Here is a 26,110-nt window from a genome sequence, read left to right as displayed (position 1 = left end):
TCAGTGTAGGGAGTGGTTGTTCCGTTTTAAATCAGGCGGTACCATCTTGGAAGATAAGCCAGAAAGAGGTTGGTTATCGGATTTTGACGATCAGGCTCTTCTTGCAGCCGCCAAAGAGGACGAGAACCTAAAAACACAAAAGCTGGCTGAAGACTTTAATGTCAATTAATCCATGGTTATTTGTTTTCTCAAAAAGCTTGGAAAAGTGTAGAAAATTGCTGGATGGGTCGAACAAGCAGTAAAACGAACAAACACTATTTTTGAAGAATTTTGTCACAGGGGATGAGCTATTGCTTCTCTTCAAAAACATCAAAAGAAATAAGGCTTGCATTTTGCTAGGGTTTTCCCCCAAAGGAATACCAAAGCATGTTCACTGTAAGAAGACTAAGTGATGTGTGTGGTGGGGCAGAAGCGGAATCATCCACTGAGAGGTCATTTCAAATGGCATTTGTTATTGGTTTAACGACACGGATGAACAACAATAATGGCAAATCCTGGACAAAAACGGCAACCCGCATCTCAACATCAACAACGCCGTCTGCCTTGCTTAGCTTGATCGCCTTCACACTGCAATTGAGGCAAAAAGACCGCGAAAAAAGAACCATATCGTCTTCGACCACCATAACGCACGTCCTTACATTGAACGCTGCACCGTCGAATTTAACGCCATTAAAGACTGGGATCTGCCTCCATATTCGCCATGTTCACCAACGGAAGCACCTACGGACTATCACATAAAATGCTCTTTGAAAAACTGACAAATAAATAAAATTTACGACAATTTGAATGACTTGGTGGCCGATGTCAAGTGGATTGCCTCTAAGAATCGTGTCTTCTTCGCAAGTGGAATTGACCGTCTGCCTAGCAAATGGTAAGCAGTAATTGAAGTAGACGGTGACTACGCTCCCAAATAATCGTTTTAACATGTTTTTGCCAATTATTGTAATTGGTTTTATTAAACAACATTTCTAGAAAATACGCCAGATAATTATGCATTTACCCAATGTATGTATGTATGTATGTATGTATGTATGTATGTATATATGTATGTATGTATGTATGTATGTATGTATGTATGTATGTATGTATGTATGTATGTATGTATGTATGTATGTATGTATGTATGTATGTATGTATGTATGTATGTATGTATGTATGTATGTATGTATGTATGTATGTATGTATGTATGTATGTATGTATGTATGTATGTATGTATGTATGTATGTATGTATGTATGTATGTATGTATGTATGTATGTATGTATGTATGTATGTATGTATGTATGTATGTATGTATGTATGTATGTATGTATGTATGTATGTATGTATGTATGTATGTATGTGTGTATGTATGTATGTTTCGTAGAAATGGTTCTGTGAGTATCCCCTTTGCATTCTACCGCTAAATGAGCTTTTCTTATTGCTTCATTCTCAATCCTTTGATCCTTTGCAGTTTTGGTTTTATTTTTGTATATTGTAATTATATTGTAATATTGGTTTATATATAGTTATATTGTAATTGGTTTTATTAAACAACATTTCTAGAAAATACGCCAGATAATTATGCATTTACCCAATGTATGTATGTATTTATGTATGTATGTATGTATGTATGTATGTATGTATGTATGTATGTATGTATGTATGTATGTATGTATGTATGTATGTATGTATGTATGTATGTATGTATGTATGTATGTATGTATGTATGTATGTATGTATGTATGTATGTATGTATGTATGTATGTATGTATGTATGTATGTATGTATGTATGTATGTATGTATGTATGTATGTATGTATGTATGTATGTATGTATGTATGTATGTATGTATGTATGTATGTATGTATGTATGTATGTATGTATGTATGTATGTATGTATGTATGTATGTATGTATGTATGTATGTATGTATGTATGAATGTATGTATGTATGTATGTATGTATGTATGTATGTATGTATGTATGTATGTATGTATGTATGTGTGTATGTATGTATGTATGTTTCGTAGAAATGGTTCTGTGAGTATCCCCTTTGCATTCTACCGCTAAATGAGCTTTTCTTATTGCTTCATTCTCAATCCTTTGATCCTTTGCAGTTTTGTTTAATAGAAGATGTTTGACAGAAATTCAGATTATTTGCAGTTGATTTTTGGTTGGAATACAATGTTAACGAACCTTTTCCCTCTCTTTTGATGTTCTTGATCTTTGATGGATGATTTATAACCAAAAAAAAAAATAAAAGTATGATTACCATACTTTTTGTAATATATGGACAATATTGTTTCATGATGATTGAACATGTAGCTGGAAGTTTCCTTAATAACTTAATAAGTTGATACAGCAAAGCTCCGCCGTCAACAATATAGATTGTGTCATTATTCTCTGTTAAAATTTTGAAATTTTTGATGAGTTTTCTAACAAGCTCTGCCTTGTTAGCTTTTTTCATAGATCCATCATTGAGAAGAGATGTGGGCTCTAGTCTTAATTTATTTTCGAAGCAGTCAATCAAATTATCGAACTTGTACTCTTCTAGCGTGATCAGCTTGTAGAACAAATCATTAGAATCTACCTGGAGAGCATTGCCATTAACTTTAACAGCTGGCAGCAACATGGCAAGTGTTTTGACCTGCTTTGAACGCTTTATAATTGCTAGGTTGACTATAATAATATCAAGACTGTTTTTAACCTATAAACTAACTTTTCTTGCTTGATCATAATTAATTTCGTCATCCCTATTAGCATATAGGTCAGAAAATAAATATATGAAGTCCGGAGTCTTCAAGTTAAATTAAACAGCTCGAACTGCTCCTTTAATGATTTGAAATTTCTTTATGTATCTTTTTTTTGCCGTGACTCACAATGTTGCTGACTGCTCTTAAAACGATGCTTGATCAATGGTGACATGGATTCATGCATTGCTCTGCATTCGTGTACAGCAAGATTAAATGCAGTTTTTATCAGATGAGTTTAATTTAATGATACACACCATAAATGTCTCGCTTTTTTAAAGGAATGGCATTTACCATTATGATAAAGTTGCATAAATTCGCTCCACTGTACCCGGTTCTCACCGGGTGTTGAAGTGAAAGAACTTTGCCAGAAAAAATCAATATCGAAAGACAGTATTTCTTTTAGAGACTATTTTTACTGCCTTTAAACCAAATCTTATTCTTTTAAATCGATGTAAACTATCCAAAAGAGTTTATCATCCTAGCAGCGATGATGCCCAATCCATGAAAGAATGTTTACCATCTAATGTGCAGACAGTATGATCAACATTTTCTGCCGACCACCTTCAACAAAGCTGTTGTTAGCCACAACAGAGTGTTTATAACGTATTATTTCTGATGGGCTGATGCAAAGTTCTAGATAAAGTGACTCATTATTCAACCATTTTGATCCAAACTTGTGGTCTAGCTCTATTCCTAAACTAAAAAGCAAAAAAATGGGACATAAAATTACGATCGAATAGCTTTTGTTATAGTTTGACCAATAGAAGATTGTTTGATTCGTCAGATGTAATTTGTTTCATAAAAAAGCGAAACAATGGACTTAAGCTTTTTCATGATGTTCAATACTGTATTTAGATGGGTAATCATCTGTACTGAACTTAAGATTTAAAATTTCTGTCTTTATCAATTTAGCCACGGTTCTAATAGTAACTTCTCCCGCGTTTGCATCTTTGCTCTATGTGTTAGTACTATATTGGATATTTAGTTAGTACTATATTGGACTAATACTAAATTGGATTTTCCTTCAGCTTGGCTAATAATAAAGTTATCGTTGTATTTCTCTCCTAATTTTTTCTTTAAGGGCTTCATTGAATAAATCTCTTTAGAATATGCTCGATCTTTCATTTCAATGTGCCATTTAGAAGTTGTCACATGAACCATTTGACTCTTAAACCACCCACAAAGTCCTTCAAAGTTCTCCGTGTTTGTAGAATTTTATTTGAAACGTAGCATTTCTGTTTTACTCAAATTTGACTCAAAAAAATATATGAGGACTTTCTGAAAAAGCATATGAAACATAAAAATACACATAACGAATATAAAAATTCAAAACTAAGTCAGAATTGGTCAATATGTTACTTTATGGCGGAGAATTTTGAACTCACTTTTACTACATTTTATTTTACCGCCAATATTACTACGAAAACTGTACGCGAAAACCCTTTTCCTTATATAACGAAAAAAGTACGCGAAAATTCTTTTCCTTATATAACGCTTCTTGTTTTTAACAAGCATGTATCCCTAGACGTTCTAGAATATCGATAAATATTGAACGTGAGTTGAAGTGAAAGTCCCCGTTCTAACATTTTATTTGATTCAAAAATGAGTGAATCTGAAAAATTTGATGGTATTTTGCTAGCCATGGCACAGCAGCATGAGGGTGGCGTTAAACAAGTATGTATTTTAGTTTAAAAGTATATTTATTTGTATTATAACAATTTTGTTCGAAACTTACCGCCTGTTGTTGCAATCATTCCGTTTAATTACAACGATCATTTTGTTTTCGTTTAAATTAATTTAACAGAAATTAGACCCAATTAAAAATATTTGATTGCTGTAATAAATAACAATGCTTTTACCTTTATATTTTAAAGGGATTTTACATGTCTAAACATGTCCAAATATGGTAAAGAATGAGTTATTCCTGAATAATTTTTTTCTCAGCAAAGATTTAGTTTTATATAAGTACTTCATTCGAAATTCAGGTTGAAAACCGAGGTTTATGAATCTTGTTTGTTATTAAAATTAAAGCATAACATACTTTATTTTTTTAAACAGGAGATAGGTTTAAAAAAATTAAACAGTTTTCTGTGTTAAAATTTTTTCTTACGTTGATATAAATTGTTATTTAAACTTTTACACTTTTAAAATATATAAAATATGAAACAAAATATTGCACATGTTTTTATTTATATATGCTGTTTTTAGCTTTTGTATACATTTTTTGGATTCCTTTATCGAAAAACAGATTTTTTTCATGGCGCAGCTCCAGGAGTTCCTCGACAGGTATTATATTTCCATATTTAGGTTAGAAATAATTTTTTCTGTGAGCTTATTTAAAGAAAAAGAAACTTTTTATAAATTTTTAGCATATTTATTTACTTAGTTAATATCTAGAAAAACTAATGATCACTAATTTGTCATTAAGTCAACAAATTATTGGCATTAAAAATTGATGGTAGCAACATGCTTTTAATTTTTCAACACTGTTTTGTCAAGAAAACAAGTTGTCAGGTCATCCATTCCTAACAGTAAGCTCCCTTTGTTACAACCTCTTTAGCTTGCAAATAGGTTTGGTACATAAATGTACAGAACTTCAAACTCTCCATGTTTTGCCGTGAGTTTCACTGTAAAATTACAATCCTCACGGCCTTATGATTTTAAAAATAATAAAATATTCAGGAAAATTTTTTTGATAATTTATTCTAAATGTTTTAGCTGGTAATCAGGTACAGCTGAATAATAAATGTGGATATCCTTGGTTTGATCAATAATAAATTATATATTTGAAAAACATAAATACTTGCACTGAAATATGAATCATTTTTTGATTTATATTCGGTGCAAGTATTGTATTTCAAAACCAAACTAAAAATTTTTTTTGTTGATTTTATTTTATCAAATTTTTGCATAAATTTCAGGTTTTTGTTATTAAATCTCAAGGTTTTCGAAAAAAAAAGTTGAAAGGTCTAAATATAAGAAAAGCAAATCTTCAAAGTTTAATAATGTTATAATATTTTAAATATTTGTATTTATTTTTTATATCGTTCATTTTATAACTAGTTCATTTTATAACAGGTAAGCAGCCTATAAAAAACATATCTTTTAACTTTCTTGGAGGTTTAATTTTTTGCAACGTCAAGGGGGGGGGAGGATGCTTTTGAGTTCCTCCTTCTCCCGTAGTGGTGCCGCAAAAATGATTTTTAATCATCATTTTTTCAATCATCATTTTATTCATTTGTGTTAATTTTGATTAGTTTTATCCTAAGATAAGGAGTTAATTTAAAGGCATTTTTCTTAATACATGAATTTAACGCAATGTTTCTTTAGCTACAATAGTTAATAAACGCTTTTGTTGCAAATACCATGTTGTTAGTAAAGATTTATTGAAAATTGTTTAAAGTATTTTAAACATTTATTAACAATATTTTAGTAAATTTATTTTTAATACTTATTAATGTTTTAAACAATTAGTAATTAAATGTTTGAATAATTTAAACAATTTTTAATCAATATTTACTTTACATAATATTAAATCGTGCAATATTTGTAAAATTAACAAAATAGTTTTACATCTTGTATTCCAATTAAAAATATAAGCATTTAATAAACGTATTTAATAAACTATTCGAATAAAAAACGCAAGCTTTTAATAAACGTGTTTAATAAACTATTTGAATAAAAAACGCAAGCATTTAATAAACATATTTAATAAACTATTCAAATAAAAACCAAAAGCTTTTAATAAATGTATTTACTATTATTTTATTTTAAAATTTTGATTTAAATATCAGCAAATCTGCTCATTTAATTTTTACTGAAGGTTAAGAATTTTTAAAGTGATTTTAAGGCACCTTTTAAATTAAAGGTAATTAAAGAAGAGATAATTACAGTAAATATAATTTTAATAATGTTATTTTTTTTTTATTAAAAAGCATATATTTAAAAAAAAATATTTTTAATCATTAAAAATAATTAAAACAATTACGTTTAATACTTAAATTACATTTACTATGGGTTATTTTAAACAGATCTTAATATAACTTTTATTAAGTTATTGTAATAGTTTTTATTATTATTTTAAAAGTCAAAAAGAATATGGAAAAGAAACAAAACTTTCTGAAAAAATTGTGTTTCCTTTTTTCGTTTTCCTCATGTTAACTAAAATAGCAACCTAAAGATCAAAAGTTCATTCATTCAAACATTAATTATTAAGACTGAAGTCTTTTACTTTAGTTCATTTATTATCAACATTTATAACAGTTTACTCTTAATTGCCAAAAAACAAGGGTAACTTTACTCTGAATGGATTTTTTTAAATCATTCTATCTTTCGAGAAAGCAAATTTTTATATATTCCATTGTTATAAAATTTTGCAACAAGTTTTTAAAATTAAGTTTCTTTACGACATTTTTTTAATAACTAACATTCAGTCAGTAATCAAAGAACAGTTTCGTCATGTAATTACGTAAAAAAGCTATTTCTCTTTAATTCATTTTATTTTCCTGAAGGTAGCTAAAATAAACTGAAAATTATTTACTGCATTTAAAAGTGAAACTTTTTTTCCATTTTTTTTTATAAAAAAGTAAAAGAAAAATTAAAAAATAAAAATAGTTTTTATGCGTCCATACCGCTCCAGCGTTACTAAAACAGGTCTGGGTTCATCTCTGACTCAGCACACCTGTTTAGATTTTTGTTGGGACAACTACTAATATTGCTATACGCCACCTTCACATACATCATTATTCTCATCATCATTATCACCTTCTCATACACTTTCTCATACATCGATTGACTATACAGTCTATATAAACAGTCTCTATTTAAAATTTAATGCCAGCGCACAAAAAAGCGCTGGCAAGATGGTCTTTTTTAAGTTAGTCTGGGCAATTAAAATTTTTTTTTTCTGTTGTTTAATTTAAAATAAAAATAGCATAAAGAATGCTTTGAATAAATACTAGATAAAATAATTAAAAAAGAAAACTAGTGAAAAAAAGCATTTTTCATAAAAGTTGAACAAATGAACAAAAAAAATTTTTGTTGCAATTTAAAACAAAACAATTTATATTTTTTTAAAGTTTTTACGGGCATGTGGGCAAGCTCGAAAAGACTTAAGTGCTGGCTAAACGAAGAAGACTATATATATATATATATATATATATATATATATATATATATATATATATATATATATATATATATATATATATATATATATATATATATATATATATATATGCATGTGCGTATACATTTTCTATTATTAATTAGAACATAAGAAAATTGTACAAGTAATTAAAAGTATTTAAAAAAATACTTCCTAAATAAGAACTAAAAAGTTTTATCATTTAAATAAAAATACTATTTTATTTTTATTTTTTTACAAACTTTATTTAAGGATTTAGAGATATAGTAATAGAAATAGAGATATAGTAATAGAGATATAGTAATAGAGATATAGTAATTAGAGATATCGTAATAGAATAGAGATAGAGTAATAGAACTAAATTGGTAAAAAAAAAAAACATTGACAGGCCTAGTTAAGAAGCGTTACACAGCTCACATTTTATGTATGAAAGCGTTGAGTAGTTATGTTAATCAAAAACTTTTTTATTTTTGAATATTTATTCTTTTAATATCAATCGATATCATTTATTAATATTATATTAATTATTATTTATTAGCGTTATTATATATATTAATATCATTTAATATAATTTAACCTTTTAATATAATTGAAAAATTATCCTTTTAATATCATTCATGTGATATTTATTCAGAAAATATTAAGTCATAAAAAAGAAGCATTTAACTGCAACTGAATTTTTTTTAAACAAATTTTAATTATGATTAAATATATTTAATTATTAATATATTAAATATAATATAAATAGTATAATAATATATATTAAATATGGTTTTTAAAATTTAAATTTAGATTTGAAGGAACGTAAATTAGTAAAACTTGAATGTAAAATTTTGTTTCAAAGATAGTATAATAGTTTTGCAAATTTTATTTTTAGATTATACTATGCGAAAGAAATTTAATTATTTTTTTAAATAAAAAGGGAAAAGTGCTTTTGTTTAAGAGAATTTTTTTTTGCAAATGTATAAAAAGTTTTTTGTTTCTTATTGATTCAATATTGTGTAAAGTTCTTTTGACATAATACATTTATGAACATAAATTACGTTTACAAATATCAGGACTTGTTTTAAATAAAAAACGGCTTAGCTCATTCCCTCCTTGTGATTTTGACATCATAAAATTATCTTTATTTTTTTATTTATTTAAGGACATTAACTTTTTTAAATACCACAATAAAATAAATTGCAGCAAAACAAGTTTCTTTTACTAATTAAGAAAAACAAATCTAGAAGTGTTATTTTTTAAATATGTACATATTGTGGAATGTCTATTTTGTTTCAATTTTTTTTTTTTTTTGTTGATAAAATTAAAAAAAAAAAAAAATTAATATAAAAATTATTATTACATTTTTTTAAACATATTTTAATATTACATTAATTAAATTTAGTATTACATTTTTTTTTATCATTTAACATAAATTAATTGCTTTCTTTTCTCATAATTTGTAAAAATGAATTAAAATATCTAAATATTTTTATTATTATTTCTTAAATTGCAACTTTGCAAGTAATGATTTTTTACTTTAAAAAAGTTGTTTAGGAATAAAAAATATTACTTGTTGCAAAGAAAAAATACTCAAGTTAATTTCTTTATTAGTGCTTTTTTTTGTGGCAAACAAAGATTCAAGTTTCAATCAATCATCAGTAAACTCTTTAAAGATGTTGTTTAATGTTTGTAATGTTTTTCCATTTTTTTGATAAAATTAATCATTATAACAAAACAAACAATCAAAAATTAAAATATTAAAAGTGATGCTAATATAAATAAAATTAAACTATTTTTTAGTTAACAATTTTTTGTTTTGTTTTTTTATTTTTTTTAAAAATTCGGTAATTATTTTGTTATAGTTTGTTATGAAAAATTGTCTTAATAAATATTCTTGCTAATCAAAATAAAATTTTCTTTGTTTTTTATTTACTTAGTACATTTGTAAATAGCGTGAATACCAAATGTAATTTTTGTGCTAATTTTTTTTACGTAATCATCATTCAAACTTTATAAATGGTTCTTATAATGTTAATTTTTTTTTTTTCTTACCACTTATATTTATATCTTAAGACTTGTTTAAATATTAAAAATGATAAAAAATGGCTCACATGAAATGGATTACAGCTTACGTAAATTGGCTTAGCGCGTATGTATGTATGTATAATGGCGCACCAGTTTATGCTTTAAAACAAGGCCTGATATATCTTACTATTTATTGTATAATTATTTACATTATATTATTATTTATTGGTATAATTATTATTATTTATTGGTATAGTTATTATTTATTGGTATAATTATTATTATTTATTGGTATAATTATTATTATTGGTAAATGATAAAATCTATCTATAAAGTATACGCAGTGTATATATATACATAGCCCTTGGCAGTTGGGTTGGCATTCAGCATAGCCAACCTAACAGCCTACTTGACACAGTCTAAGGTCAGCGATTTTTTGCTAACATCAGAATTTTAAAATTTAAGTTGATTTGCTGTTTCAAATAAACTAAAGCAACAAGACAAACATCTTATCTTATCAAACATCTTTTGTTATCTCCTTATGAGGGTACAGCTCTAAAACTCAGTTTAATGGTTCTGAGGCCGACTGGTAGTAAGGTTTCCCGAAATCTGTGGTAGGTCTAAGAGAGGCTGATTCCATCAACAGCTGCAAAATATCAGAGTATTAACAGTGCCATGTTACACATGAATGGTGTCCATGTTAATGCTTTTGGTGCGCATTGTTGAGGCCACATAAGGAGCCCTGTGTTATGACTTTTAATTAGCATAAATAAGAAAATTGCATAGCTCATTGCTTAAGAGGCCATGCTCTATCTATGAATGAGTAATTTAAATTCTGCTATTCCTTCTTCTGATCTCAGTGTTGATGGGTACTATCCTTTGATTTGCAAAGACTCCAATAGTCACATGCTTGGCTTGTGGGTATACATACCCATCAATTCATCTATTTGTTGTGAAATCAGTTTTAAATCCTTTGACCATTTTTTTATGCGGTTCAGCTTAGCAGCTTTTCACTCTATCACCTTTCTCTTTATTCTTTATCATTATCCTTCTTCACAAGGCTTTATCGAACAAGATAAAGCTTCACAAAGCTTTATCTGGGCCAATAAGATAATCTTTTCTGCGCAGCCATTGGCACATTCTATTAGCTTCAAAAACCTTTTAAATATGGAAAATGTCTAACAGTTGTTTCGCTTTATCCGCCATTTCAACTCCTCAACATGAATCTCAGCTATCTTACCAGCTCATTAAGCTCCTACTAGCTCAGTAAAATTTTTCAAGCATGCATCACAACCTATTAAAACCCCGCTTAATAAGCTTCATTGACCTGCTAACAACTGGTAGCTTTGGTTTCCCCATACGTAACTGCTCAGACAAATTAAAATGTGCCATTTTTATCATCTTTTTCTTTTCATCACCTAGGATACATTCTTAGTCATCCCATAGGCAAGCAGGTATGAAGCATTTACCAAATACCTTAGGAAAGAATTATTAATATTTTTAAAAACTCTTAAATTACTCCCCCCCCAAAAAAAAAAATTAAAAAAATAATCAAAAGCAAATGGTAATATAATTTAACTATTAATGGAAGGCTCCAGATTAAGGAAAATAAAATAGTGGTACATCTCCTAAGACTTTAAAGACAACTAGTTCACATAGCTTCTTGTACTCCCCGTGTTAAATATCTCTGTGGTCAATGGCCTCTTGAGGAACTTCAGGGCCTCCCTTTTAATGTTGTTCATCAAACCTGGTGTGCTCCGTCTTATTCACCTCGTTCTGAGTAACCAGCCTTTATATAATCTTACACATTGTACTTTCATGTGCCATTTTATTTTCTCATCAATAAGATCCTCCACAAAATAAGAAATGTGTACCTCCAACATTTGTTGCCTGCAGATAAATCAGAACAGGAAAGATTGTGAAGATGGTAAAAACTCCATAAAAGAACTTCAGTGTTGGAATGTTAAAAGCAGTGATGTAAAGAATTTTAAAATTGTCATTTATAAAATTGTATATCTGAGGCTTTCCAATGCTGAGAAGCTAGTTAAAATATTCTATCAATCAGCTGCCCATAGCAGCTGGTTGATTGAATACTTTTTAGGAACCAGTAGCTTTCTGATATTAGTGTCTTCCTCTTTTTTTCTATATTTGGGTCTATTTTGACAGGACAACCAATGTTTGCCAAAAAACTGCACTGTTTAATTGACCAAAGATGACTTAAATCTGCATGTGACATGTTTTTTTGTAAGATAATTATACGTTTATAAACATATAAGGCTCAGGTTATGTTTAAAAATTAGGCGTATGATAAGCATTTTGTTGTGTGTTACTTTAAATCAGGTGTTTTTTTTTTTTTTCCTAATTCTTCTCCCCAAGGCTAAGAAGGCCACTACAGGTGAGGAGGCTACTTGTGGTTATAACCCTCTCTCAACTCTATTACTCCAAAACACGAACCTTGATAAACAAGGCCGCTGCGCGGAGAAACAAGTTAAGTGCGCTACTACCAGGTATGCGGTCGGAATCGAACTTGGAACCTCTCGCTTATGAAGCGAGCACTCTAACACTACACAACAACCGCACTTACCGCATTTATGAGCAGAATACTGAAATTTTCGTTGGTGTTATTTGTTGCATGAAAACTATTTAATAAGGTTATTGCTTTGCAAATCAAAAATATTTATATATATAAGTATTAATGATTTTTTCTTGACCACAAGGTCTTTGAGAATGCACGGTTGTGTTAGCTTAAGGATAATTATGAGCCTCTTATAATATTTTAAATAACGTAGCCAAGCCTGATATTTTAAATAGCGTAACCAAGCCAAGATATTTTAAATAGCGTAACCAAGCCTATTACAAAAACCCAATATTCATATAAAATAAAAGCACACATTACACTAATAATAAAATTATTCACCGTACTATTCAACAATAAATGTTTAAAAAATGAGAAAAGTGTCCTAAAAAATTAAATAACATTGACAACAAAACAACATTCATTTTCGAAAGATTTAATTTTTTTAAATTTTACAAAAATCACTTTTTGACAACTGATTTTGTTTTTTGGTTATTAATAGTCTCAGTGGACTTCAGAGAATGGCTAAAACTTGAGAAATGTCGTCAAAAAGAAAAAATTAAACCTATTTCTGGTACAACCTTTTGGTGAGCGTAATTTAGAGCTTTTGGTAACGCTCTAAATTACGCATATTTTTGAGCGCAAATCTAATTATACCGGATTTCAATAATAAAAGGTATGTATTTGAAAACCATTTGATGAAGTTGTTTTTTATTAGAGCAAAATATTTATATATCAGTTTCGAAGAAAGTTTATTTGTATTTTCTACAATACTTAAGAGCAAAGGGCACATTTTTGTAAGCCTAATCTTATTTCCGAGCCTTTTGATACATTTTGCCTAAGCATACCTGAGCCCAATTCTAAAAACCAAAATATGCTTTTAAAAAGTCATAATAGCACTATTCTATACTTAGGATCATTATTAACTTTATTAAAAACAAAATAAAAGATAAAAATAAATTTCATTACATATTAATCCAACATTGATGTAACATTTATTTTCGAAAAATTCAATTTTTTCAAATTTTGCAACTATCACTTCATGGCTACAAAATTTTTTTTTTCTGTTGATTTTTAGTTTTAGTGGATTTCAGAGAATGGGGAAAAAATGAGAGGTATCATGAAGAAGAAAAAAAAGTATGTTTTTGGGACACTGAAATTTACAATGTGCTTTTAGACTTTGTCTAAGAGTAAGAGGGTTGTTATTTATCAATATAGGAATGCCAACAATACTGCAATATTTTTTTGCAGTAAATAAATGAGTTTTGCTGTCTTACAAAAGTTGTGGATTTTAAGTCCAGAATTTAAATCCATAAGCCACTGCAAGCGTTAGGCTGTTACTGAAGAAAGATAAGATTCAAAATCGGCTGCTTGTTCTAAGCAATTAAAAAGTGAAGATTTTCTGTCAAGACAAGAGTATAAATTTGAGTTGTCAGCAAATAGAGCCACTTTAGATTTCATGAAGATCCTTATTGTAGGTAAGAAACAATATAAAAGAGAATACTTTTTTAAGACTATGATGGAAATCTTGTCTGGAGCACAAACTGTAGAAGTATCTAATTGAGAATTAACTTTAGCATTGGAAGTCAGAGGGATTTGAATGTTTAATAATCAATTAATCTGTTTAATTGTCAGGTCATTATATTTAGGAGTCAAATTAGAGTAAGATTTCTTTGTAAATAACTCTGCTTTATTCTGGGGAGAAGTAAAAAGATCAGACCCATGAGTTAGAGATTACATGTTACACTTAGTTAAGATTATGACATTGTTAAAGACTTACCAAAAATCTCTAGAACCTAACATCTGAGATAAGAAACAAAATTTAGTAAACTTAGAATAACAGAGCTCAACATCATTCAGGACCTTTTTACATCTTCTTGGAATTGTAAAATGACTTGGAATTGTAAACTTGGCTTCTTGGAATAATAAAAAGAAATTTGTTTATAAAGGAGATGTTCTTTTATAAGAGAGATGTACTTTTAAAAAAGATATAAAAAATGATTATTGTTGAATAAAGCAACTGCTCAAAATGGTAAAAAATGTGGAGTAGGATGCAGCTTGACTTAATATTGAAGAGAAGGAATAGAAGCTTTTACTTATAATTCACTTCTGGAAATATTAAGTCAAGCTTCCACAGCTTGACTTAATATTTCCAGAAGGAATAAAAGCTTCTAAGATGCGCTTTATGCATACATATTATGGGTATAAACATGTTTGCTATTTATTTAGATGCTGGCAAACAATATCCTTTCATATTTATATAAATTTTAGTACTTATATGATGTGGTATTTGCTAAAAGAGAAGATGATCAGGTGAGTGTGTGGTGTGACTCAAACACAACAAGAAAAGGAGGCATAGTCTCAGACAGATTAAAAAAAATTTCTTTTTTAGAGAATTTTAAAGTGATTTAGGTATCAGTATGTAGAGAGGTAGCAGCTTCAGGAGATAATTGGTAGTGGAAGAAGTAAGAAAACTTAAAGAGAGTGACTTATACATTGTATGAATGAGGTTTAGTTAAGGAAAGAAAATGCTGTAGATTGTTTATATTAGAGAAACAGCATAAAAGAGGAAGGCTAAAGCCTGATAATGACAATGATGATAATGATGATCATGATGATAATAATGATTATGATGATCACGTTGATCATAATGATGTTTGTATATGCATATATATATATATACAAAATATAACATGAATTTTGAATAAAAAAACTTTAGGATGTATATTTTTTTATGCAGCCCCAGTCACAAACCTGGCCCCAGCTATATTTTATCAAACCCAGCCCCGGTCATATATCAACCCCGGTCACTTACTACTACCAGTGATGTGGTGGGGATCGAACTTGGAACTTCTCGCTTATGAAGCGTGGGCTCTACCACTACACCACCTCCGCATTTAAATATAAATCTAATTAATCATCTAACTTTCTTGGCAGACTAAAAAGTGAAAAATAAATATAAAAATTGTTAGAAACAACATTTTTGAAATGGACTGAAAAGTAAAAAATACAAAATTTCGCAGGACCCCATGACTTGGTGTATGTTCACAACCTGAAATATCCATTTTCAGTTAATGACTGAAAATGTAAGGTGCCCAAGATTTTAAATAGTAAAAATATTTGTGAATTCCTAAACTTGCAACTAAGTACAACTCGATACCATGCCATGAAGCATAGGCGCTAAACATTTTTAGTCATTGACTTTAAAATTTGACTTAGATACTAAAGGTACTTAAGGTACTAAAGATACTTAAGATTTCCTTAGATACTAAAGGTTGTGTATGTACACAAAGTCCTTGAGTCCTGTGAAATAAATTATTTTTCCATTTCAAAAATTTTTTTTTTTAAAGTTTTTCTTTGTCTGAGAGATGACATTACTAACAAAAAAGATTATACTTCCATCAAAAACTCAAGAAAAGGGTGTTAAGACATTTAACCATATGACATTCGGTTTTAAATTCAAAGTTATATTATACTAGTTTTATGAATTGCATTATTTTTTAATAGAACTAGTATTTTAATTTCATGAGCAATATTTTTTACTACTTTAAAAATAATAAAATTAGTTATTGCAATTTTTTTAATTTAAATGAATTTAATATTGGAAATTCCCTTCAGGACATTTTGATTCATGATCACTTAATTGAAACCCTGATGTCAATTTTTATAAGTTTTATAAAAATTGATATCAATACAACCCTCAGAATTAGGGTCGACATTCGGCAATGCCGACCCTAATTCTGAGTTTCTATATCAAATAATTTTTGCCAACCTGATGCCAGCCTCTAAAAGATTGAGGTCGACAAATTATTGCCGACCTCATTTTTTCTAATTCTGAGGGTTGTCAATATTTTATTTTAATAAATTGCATTTTATTCGATCAGAAAAAATTTGTCTCTAATTTTTAAATGTTTTAATTTTTTTTTTATTTAAAAAAATGTTTATTCTTTATGATTACTCTAATAACTAGTAGTACATCCCAAATATGAAGGCCTATTTTTTGGCCAAAGATCAGTATAATCCTGTTGTCAAGATGTTTTAGTTTGCATTTTTTAATATAAGTGAATAAATTTAATATAAAATAAAAAAAATGTTTTTTTTAGACTGTGATTGATGCTATGAAAGAATTTGAAGACCATGCTGAAAAGGTAATTGTCTAGCAAGGCTTGAATTAAGCGTATCGCGATTGTGAAAATTGTTTCTATTTATTCTTATATGTTGTTATCACATAATATAAGCTTCTAACAAAAATTATATTAACAAAAAATGCCAAATAAAATATGAAAAATGATACGATTTTTTTAAAATTAAATTTTCTTTAAAAATAATATCAAGATTAAACATTTTCTTTAAATATGCAAGTTGTTTTTAGGAATTTTTTAAGAAAGGAATCTATTTGCACAAAAGAATTTTTCTCAAAAAAAGTCTTCTTAAGTTCTCTCATTAAAATATTTTTGCAATTAAAAGTGAAAATTAACAAACAAACAAAAAAAATTTTAACGTTCAATAATTATAAATTTAATTATAGCAGCGTTCGTAATACCCAGTGGCATAGCGAGGGTCATTCCTAAAAGTTTAACCTATTTTTTTTTTCTTAATTATTCACCTCCCCATGGCCACGAGAGCCACTACAGTCAAGGAGGCTACTTTTCGTGGTTACAACCCTCTCTCAACTCTATAGCTCCGTAACATGAATCTCGTCAAACAAGGCTGCTACATGAAGAAACAGTTGTGTTACTACCAGGGACGTGGTGTTACTACCAGGGACGTGGTGTGGATCAAACTTGGAACTTCTCGCTTATGAGGTGAGCGCTCTACCACTACACCTCTACCGCATATATCTAGCTACAATGGCAATATCAGATTTAGAAGATAGTGCAAGTGAGGAAGAAAATTTTATTTAAATTATAAATATTTTGAGAAGTAAATTTTTTTTTGTTTCTTGAAAATAGTTTTTAAAGTAGAAAGATTGTATTGCAAAAAATAAACCAGTGATTATTGTAAACGTTAAACCAAAAATAAAATTATAAAAAATTTAAATAAAAAGTAATAAATTATTTTACTTCCAAACAAATAATTTTCCAAAATAAACTTCCAAAAAAATAATCTTTGCATATACTTAAACTTAATGAAGTATAAATTGATTTATTAAAACTATTTTTTTTTCTCACTTTTTATGACAAAACAATTTGAATGAAAAAATTAAATGAAAGCATTAACTTAAAAACCATTTGAATGAAAAAATTATTCATACTTGAATTTTTAATAGTACAATTATTATACTTTGATTTTTAATAGTAATGTCAATAAATTGAAAAAAAAAGTGGTATCTTTTTTTGCTTTGACCCTACTTATTTAGTCTACGGATATGTATACTTATCCATTTTTTTAAATTATACATTTCTATTTATTTAGTTTAAAACAGCAGCACGAACCGTATCATGAAGTGGTTTTATATTAACACAAACTCTTTATATTGTCAAAACACTGCAGTTTGTTTTATTGTTGCTTTATATTTTTACAATAACAATTCAATACTCTTTTGAAAAAAAACATGTGTTTTATCGTCAGCATGAACATGTTAAATGTTTTTTACAACTAATTAAAGTAGTAATAATTACTAAAAGTAATATCGTAATAGTATTAAATACTTTACTCCAGGGATGCGGAGTCCCAAAAAGGACTCTTGATTTGAAAGTCACAAAAAGATTACTTTATCAAGTTTTTGGTTCCAGGAACTCTAAAACTATAAATAAGTTTATGGACTACTAATAGGAAAAAAATTAAGAATTTTAGGTTAGAGGAACAATCATTTTTTGAGCCTGGAGTCCTTAAGTATAATGGCGGCAAGTTTCAAGTCATTAAATCTCATGATTTTTTTTCTTAAGCAGATCATAAGTCAACAAACATGTTTAGAGCTTCTGCACACTACAGACTTTACTCCCTTGTTATTATCCCTGCTTTACTCGCTCATGACATCATAACTTGGTCATTACACTATAATTAAACTTTTAACTATAACTTAAGCTGTAAATTTAACAGTTAACTACACTATTTTAAACTCTGCCAAATGAGAAAATTATAAAATAATATCTAAATATGAGCGATATAATGAACAATTATGAACTAATGTAGAAAATTACAGTTTTATACTAACGCGACCCTCCCCCCTTACCGCAGAGCGGCGTTATGTATAGGGAGTGTTTGCGCTAATTTAAGCCCTGTCAAGTATATTTTATTAGCACATGTTATGTAATGTTTCTGTTGTGAGATTTTTCAAAGTTTATATTTGAAAATGATGAAATATGAATATGTAAATAAATGAATGACAAATCTCCCGTTAATGCAACTGACATGATTAATAATTTATAATTTTCTGTTAAACCTGTTAGTCTATAGAATTGATTATTAAATATGTTGCAACAAAAACCATTTTACTTAAGTCTCCTCACAGTTGGGGTCAAATTAAATAAAATATTATTTTAATGCTAATTTTTTTTTAATAACAATTGCAAATTAAATGGATAACATTTTGTAACATTTCTAATATGTATTAATCTAACATTTTATTAATCAATAATTAGTATTTTGTTTTGCTGTTGACAGCCTTTATAAATTAAGGCAGTTTTTATGTGCTACTGACATACAGTTACATATATAACTTTTTGTTAACATGATGCTATGATTATTTTTATATGTATGTAGCATGTTTTTATTTTGCTTTCCTTTTTAGTTTTCCAGCTTCATCTTTACTTTTACTTATTCTACATCATTACTTCAGCTTATAGCCTATCTAGCCCTTTTATGCAAATATTCTATTTGTCATTTAATCAGTTGTAAAAAAAGAAAAAAAAACAGTACAAAATTACACCAGTGCATAATTTCTGAGCATTAAAATTTGTAGAATTCAATGGCGTTAAGGTTCTTAAAAATACTTCACAGTTTATTTAAGGGATTCCAAACCTCCAAGACATATTGTGTTCATATTAAAGAGAATGATTTAAAAAAAAAAATGTTTAGACTAAATTTTTTTGATTAAAACAAAAGAATAAATGAATACCGAGAAAAACTAACTCTTTAATTTTAGTCAAAACTTGTCTTCTCCGTTTTATTGTAGGCCTAAAAGGCAGCGTAATATTCGGCGCAATCTACAGACTTAATAATTTATTCAAGTGCGTTTTATTCCTAAGAGTTTTAGTACATGACGTCATTGACTTTTGTTTGTTTACGTAATCAATCTCTTGCTAACAAAAGAAATTTATGACGTTATTTACTAAAACTCTTAGGAATAAAACCCACTTAAATAAATTATCAAGTCTGTAGATAGCGGCGTATATTATGCTGACTTTTAGGCCTACAATAAAACAGAAGAATAGCTTCGACTAAAATTAAAAAGTTAGTTTTTCTTGTTATTCATTTATACTTTTGTTTTAAAAAAATTTAGCCCAAACATTTTTTTTAACATTCTCTTTATATGAACACAAAATGTCTTGGAGGTTCGAGATCCCTTTAATTAATTTTAGAAAATATCAATTATTTTAAAGATACATTTTTTTTTAGAAGCGTATTGAAGTCTTAAAAGAAAAAGAAGACAGAGAACAAAAACTTAAAGAAAATCGAGAAAAACAAAAACAACGCGAAGCAGAGGAGTTTGCAAAGATATCATCTGATTCATCTGCTAAAATTGAAGAAGTAACAGAAGACGAAGCTAATAAAATTATTGAAGAAAATAAACGTAATCAAAAAGCTGAAGAAAATGATAAAAGCCCTAAATCAGATAAGGTATTTTTGCTTGTATTTATTTACTTATCTTTATTAGTTTTTTTTACTTTTTCTTCTTTTCTTATCTTTATTAGTTTTACTTTTAACTTATCTTTATTAGTTTTTTACTTTCAGCTTTTAATAAATTATTTCATCACTCGGTGTATTTAAGGTGATTTTTAATAATTATAGCGTCTTTATAATATTTTGCTGACTACAACATATTTACGTTAAATGATCAGGTCTGTGAATCATGAAAAGACAAAAATAATTTAAAAAAATAAATTTTGCTGTAACATAAAATAAAATTGTAGTGAATAAACCCAAAATTTCTTTTTATTTATATTTATTTTTTTAAATTATTTTCGTCTGGGTAAATCTTCTTAAAATCATGATAGCTTGTTCGAATTTGAATAAGATTTTAAATAAACAAGCTTTTTATGTGAAATAAACATCATAGTTTAATAATACGATCTGTTCTGATTGTTTATTAGCAATTTTTCTTAATTATAAGCGCTTTTTTGGTCAGAATTCTAATATTTTTTGTGAAAATAGATATAAATGTTGTGTTTTGACAATTATATTAAATTAATATATACTAGAACCAATAAGAGCTAGGATGTATAGTAGATTAAAGCACTTTTTCAAAAATTTTAAACTAAAATTAAGTTAACTCTTGAGCAAAATTGATCTGAAGACTCGGAAATGGTATTCTTTTGATTCAAAATTATGGGTAATAAAAAATTTTTAAAAATTATATAAAAAATCTTCTTTAAACAAAAACTTGATGTTATAAGAATTATAGCATCAAAAGCTCTTGTTTGGACATAACACTCTGACAAAATCATGCTAAATGTATATAAAAGAATTTGAATAACTTATAAATTGCCTTAACTACACCGAGCATGAGAATTACAAAAAAATAAAAATTTTAAGAAAAATTTTGCCAGTTATTTTATAAATGAAATATTTTTAATCTGTAAAAAAAAAATTTGTCTCAGATGTTGATTATATTTATAAAGTATAATATTATTTAAAGTATTTTTGTAAAACATAAAAAAATAATGTATATGGTATTAATTGTTACAGTATTTCTAATATTAGTTTACTTATACAGTGCTTTACTGAAAGCACAGTGAAACCGAAGGCTAAAATTAATTATAATATAGTAACACAGGCCTTATTTTTAATAAAAAATGCTTAACGCATTTGCCTTATGTGAATTTGACGTCATAAAATTCTCTTTATTTTTTTATTTTTTTAAGACATTAACTTTTTTAAATTATTGCAATAATATTAATTACCGCAAAATGAGTTAAATATTATTTAACTTTTTTTTTCATTACTATACGGGAATGTTTATTATTATTATTTTTTTATATCAAATTATTAAATTTAATATTACGTTTTTAAAAATGTTTGATATTTAACTAATTTCTTTCTTTTCTCGCATTTGCATAAATGAATTAAAATATGTTAAATTATTGAATTATTAAGTGATTATTTCTTAAACTTCTAATTGCGGCTTTGCAACTACAAATGATTTTTTATTTAAAAAAAATTAGCAAGTTAGGGGTCGTCCATAAAGTATGTACGCCAAAAATTTTGAAATTTGACCCCTCCCCCTGTTGCCATGCGTACTTTTATGTCCCCCCCCCCCCCTTAAAAGTACGTACGTTACACAAAAACCCCCCCCCCACCAAAAACCCCCCCCCCCCCCGATCCCTCCTCTTTTTTTTTCTAAATAAAAAGTTTAATTAAAAAAAAAAAGACGGAGGGTACCTTAGATACTTTATACGACCCCAAAGCCCTTTGTTTGCGCATTTTAAAAACGTCTTAAAGTATAAATGCAAATAGTAATTTAAATAAATTTAAAATTTAGTGAGGGCAAGTGTGTATTTGGGCGAGAGGTTTATGCGCCGGCAATAGGCGTCGGAGATCTAGGTTCGATTCTCGGTGAAATCCATGTAATTCTTTTTTTGTTTTAATAACGAATCAAATGTAAATAAACTATACTTAAGGTGGACGTTTTTTTCAGGCACCCCTCTTTAGTAAGTAAAAAACGAGTCTAGCGTGAGATCCGTAATATTGAAAACAAAGAAAAAAACCCAGTGGGAGGGGGCAACAGCAAATTTTGTGCCCTTTTGCTAATTTAAGAAGCTTTTTATTTTAGCAAAACCTAGCGGTCAAATTTGGAAGATTTTGACACATTTTTTTTGGGGGTGACTACGTCCCATCAACCACGGCCCTCAGGTCTTACTCAGGGCCAGTATATAAGGGAGGGCATGTGTGCATGGGCCCCCTCAGGATTTTTTGATGTTCCAGATAGAACACTTTCACACATCGTGCAAACTTAAGTTTGTTAATATGCCAAATGAGGTGGCCTTGCAAAAAATTTGGATGGCGGAGGCCTGGGAACAAAAAGCCCTAAAGCGTTTGCCTCCCCTCTTCCCTGCCCAAACGTGAGAGAAATATGTAGCAAAATTTTTAACTTTAACATCTAAAACTAAATTTAAATTTATCGACAGATTTTAATTTTTGTAGAAAAATATTGTAAATTACAAAAAAGTTATGACCATGCAAAATTTACACCCCTCTCATTTTGGGGGTCAGGAGGGTAAGCGTTTTAAGGCTTTTTGTTCACAGGCCTCCGCCATCCCGATATTTTGCAAGGTCTCCTCATTTGGCATAGGTATAAACAAACTTAAGTTATGAGTTTGCACGATGTGTGAAAGTGTCCTATCTGGAACATCAAAAAATTCTGAGGGCGCCCATACATGTGTGTGCATAAAAGAAAACTATACCCTCTACTCCATATACCATACATCTTTTTATGTTGGCAAACTAGAATCTTTAGTCAGAATGTAACTTTCTATTGATTAGCTGGTTAATTGTGATAAATTAGAAAATCGAAGTACGTACTTTTAAATTGAACCCTCCCCTCCCCCCTCCCATACGCTTTCGTATGCTTTTTGAAGACCTCCCCCCTATGAGCATACGTACTTTATGGACGACCCCTTACAAAAAGTTATGCTAATTTATTTACTCTATTTATTAAAAGTTAATTTAAAATTTAATTTTGAGTTAAAAAAATATGTTAATAGTTATAGCAATATAAATACTGTAGCGAGTGCAAATTGTTGTAGTTTAAGCCTTGTAATGTGATCTATATTGTTCTATGATTTGTGCTCTATGAGTATGAATCATTTCTGTTTTTAGATGAGTGAAGGTACGGTTGATGACACTTGAGTGAATTCTGCGCTTTTGCTGCTGCTGTGTTAACTTAATGATGCCATTTGATGTCTGATGAGATCAACACATGAGATCATGTTCTTTTGTTGTTTTGCCTAGTTTGTACTTATCACCATTTTCTGTTATCGTATAGATGGTCTGAAGGTTCTTTTTGCCAATCTTTTCTGTATATAGATAAATGAAGGTATGCTTGATGACACTTGAGTATATTTTGCACTTTAGCTGCTGCTGTGTTAACTTAATGATGCCATTTGATGTCTGATGAGATCAACATGCAAGGTCATGTCCTACTGTTGTTTTGCCTAGTTTGTATATCAACCTGGGTCTCAAAAGAACCAGAATTTTATAGTGATTTCAAAATTCATAATCTTTTCTACTGAAACATTTAAAAAAAAAATATTGCAAAGAAAATGTCATAAAAAACGAACTTTTCAATTTTTAGTTAAAAATTGTAGTTTTTTGTATATAAAGTTTAAGCAATTAATTTTTAATTGAAACCATTATTATTTCTGAAATCTCTATGAAATTTTGGTTCTTTTAAGACACAGGATGATATATTTTGAAGAAAAAAAAGTTCGCTGATATATGGGAGCCAGTGTGTAATCAAGAGTCATGGTTGGTGACCTTTTTCAAAAATTAAATAAAACCAATAACTTTTCAGTTACTTTCAAACCAAAGCTCATCTGTTTTTTATATTAGAAACTGGAGGTACCAAAAAGTCACATTCCTAGTGCTTATATCTAACATAATTGTCTTTAAAACTTTTGTAACAAACTTTTTAACATAATTGTCATTGGTTTTTACTTGAAACATTTTTATTTACACAATTAAAAAAAAAGTCCTGAAAGTCTTTACTTCTTTTTTCTTTTAATTTTATAAAAAAAATTTTAAAACATCTGATATTTTATTTTTCTTTAAAAAATATCTCATGGAATAAGTCTTATACCGAAAATGTTAATCTTATTAAACTAAAACTTTGAATTTTTTGAGTAACTTTAAGGGATCCACATGTGCCAAAATTTTGCCATGTGCCAACTCTTTGATTATTTTTTTTTAAATAGTCTGATTAATGTGCTTTTGTAATTAATAAATAACATAATGTAAAAAAACTTTAAAATGCTATAAATGTGTTAAAATTGGGTTTACCTTTTGCAATTTTTTTTTAGGCAGAAGAATGTCTTTATTTAATGTATATATATATGTAAATATATAAATATATATATATATATATATATATATATATATATATATATATATATATATATATATATATATATATATATATGCGCAGTAGATGCCAAAACTATTCATAACTTTAAAACTTGTGGTAAGGTTTGACTGGTATTTTTTTTTTTAGCCCATTTTTATGACAACCAACCATGCAGATCTATGCAACCAACCATGCATGATCTATGCAACCAACCATGCATGATCTATGCATTATATTTAACATAAATGTTAAATATATTGCATAGATCAGCAATCTATTGTTTTTAAATCAGGGAATCCCAATTTTACGAAGTTATATTCATTTAATTGCAAAATCAGTCATTTTTTGTGCGACATAAATATTCATACAGTGGTTTCAAGACTATTTGATATGAATTTTCATTCAATTTATAAAACTGTTTGAATAATGTTTCGTTTAGTGCTTTATTTTGAGACTTTAATTTACGTGATAGTGGAACTTGATTTGTTAAAAACGTCTTAGTATTCATTAAAATGCCTAAAACAAAAGAAATAAGTTTGGATTTAGAACAATAAGTTGTGGATGATCATAAAAGTTGTTTAGGTTACAGTGAAATAGCTCAAAAGTATAAAAAAAGTAAAGCTAATGTACAATCAATAATAAAAAAAATATAAATGACATTGTAGAAAATATGAAGAGGACAGGCCGCCCCTGCAAGACATTATTTCGCGGTGATAACAGAATTCTAAGAGAAATAACAAAAGAATTAACTCTGTCAACTAGTAATATTTAAGAAATCCTTGATGCCAATGTTTCAGAAAGAACTATACAAAAAAGAATAAAATCAGCTGGATTCTATTGGTCTCACATGACTAGAATGGCCTTCATCTTGGAAAAGAACAGAGTCCGTAGATTGCAGTTTGCAAAAAATATGTTTTCAAGCCTATGAACTTCTGGTAAAAAATAATTTGTAGTGATGAAACAAAATTAGAGTTAAAAAATTTCAAAAAGCAATCAAAAGTTTGGAAACGCTTAGGCAAACCACTATATAAAGACTATCCAAACCACAATAAAACCTGGCAACATTGGTAACTTCAAGCAAAAGGGTTGTTTTGGCTACAAAGGTGTAGGAAATTTGGTGCTAATCGATGAAGAAATGACTCGAATAAAGTATGCTAAAAATTTAGACAATAATTTTCAACAATGTACAGAAAATGGGGCTTGAGGACTCATTCATCTTCCAAATATATAATGATTCCAAGCATACCAGCAATGTTGCGCAAAACTATTTTAAGGGAAATAATAGGAAATGTTAGAATAGCTCACACAGAATCCTGTTATTAACCCCATTGAAAATCTATGGAATTATTTGGACCAAAATTTTAAGAGAACTCAGTTTGGTTCCAAGAAAGAAGATTTTATTAGATCTTACATATGGAATAA

General features: G+C 28.2%; 1 protein-coding gene across 2 annotated transcripts in view; it reads left to right on the top strand.

Moving 5' to 3' along the window:
• The first annotated feature begins 4,220 nt into the window (after positions 1–4,220).
• LOC100209982 (nuclear migration protein nudC) overlaps positions 4,221–26,110 on the top strand; it is a 38,339-nt gene continuing 16,449 nt past the window's right edge. For both annotated transcript variants that reach the window (XR_010637357.1, XM_065792126.1), the window contains exons 1-4: positions 4,221–4,408; positions 4,943–5,020; positions 16,569–16,613; positions 20,026–20,247. Coding sequence is in view for 1 of the 2 variants with exons in the window: in XM_065792126.1 (XP_065648198.1) it covers positions 4,337–4,408; positions 4,943–5,020; positions 16,569–16,613; positions 20,026–20,247 (417 nt within the window). In the remaining variant the exon portion in view is untranslated. The remainder of the gene's footprint in view (positions 4,409–4,942; positions 5,021–16,568; positions 16,614–20,025; positions 20,248–26,110) is intronic.

This window comes from Hydra vulgaris, chromosome 03 (assembly GCF_038396675.1).
Source record: "Hydra vulgaris chromosome 03, alternate assembly HydraT2T_AEP".
Taxonomy (NCBI): Eukaryota; Metazoa; Cnidaria; class Hydrozoa; order Anthoathecata; family Hydridae; genus Hydra; species Hydra vulgaris.
Note: the sequence above shows the minus strand (reverse complement) of the source record. Positions and strands in the feature narration are given on the sequence as shown.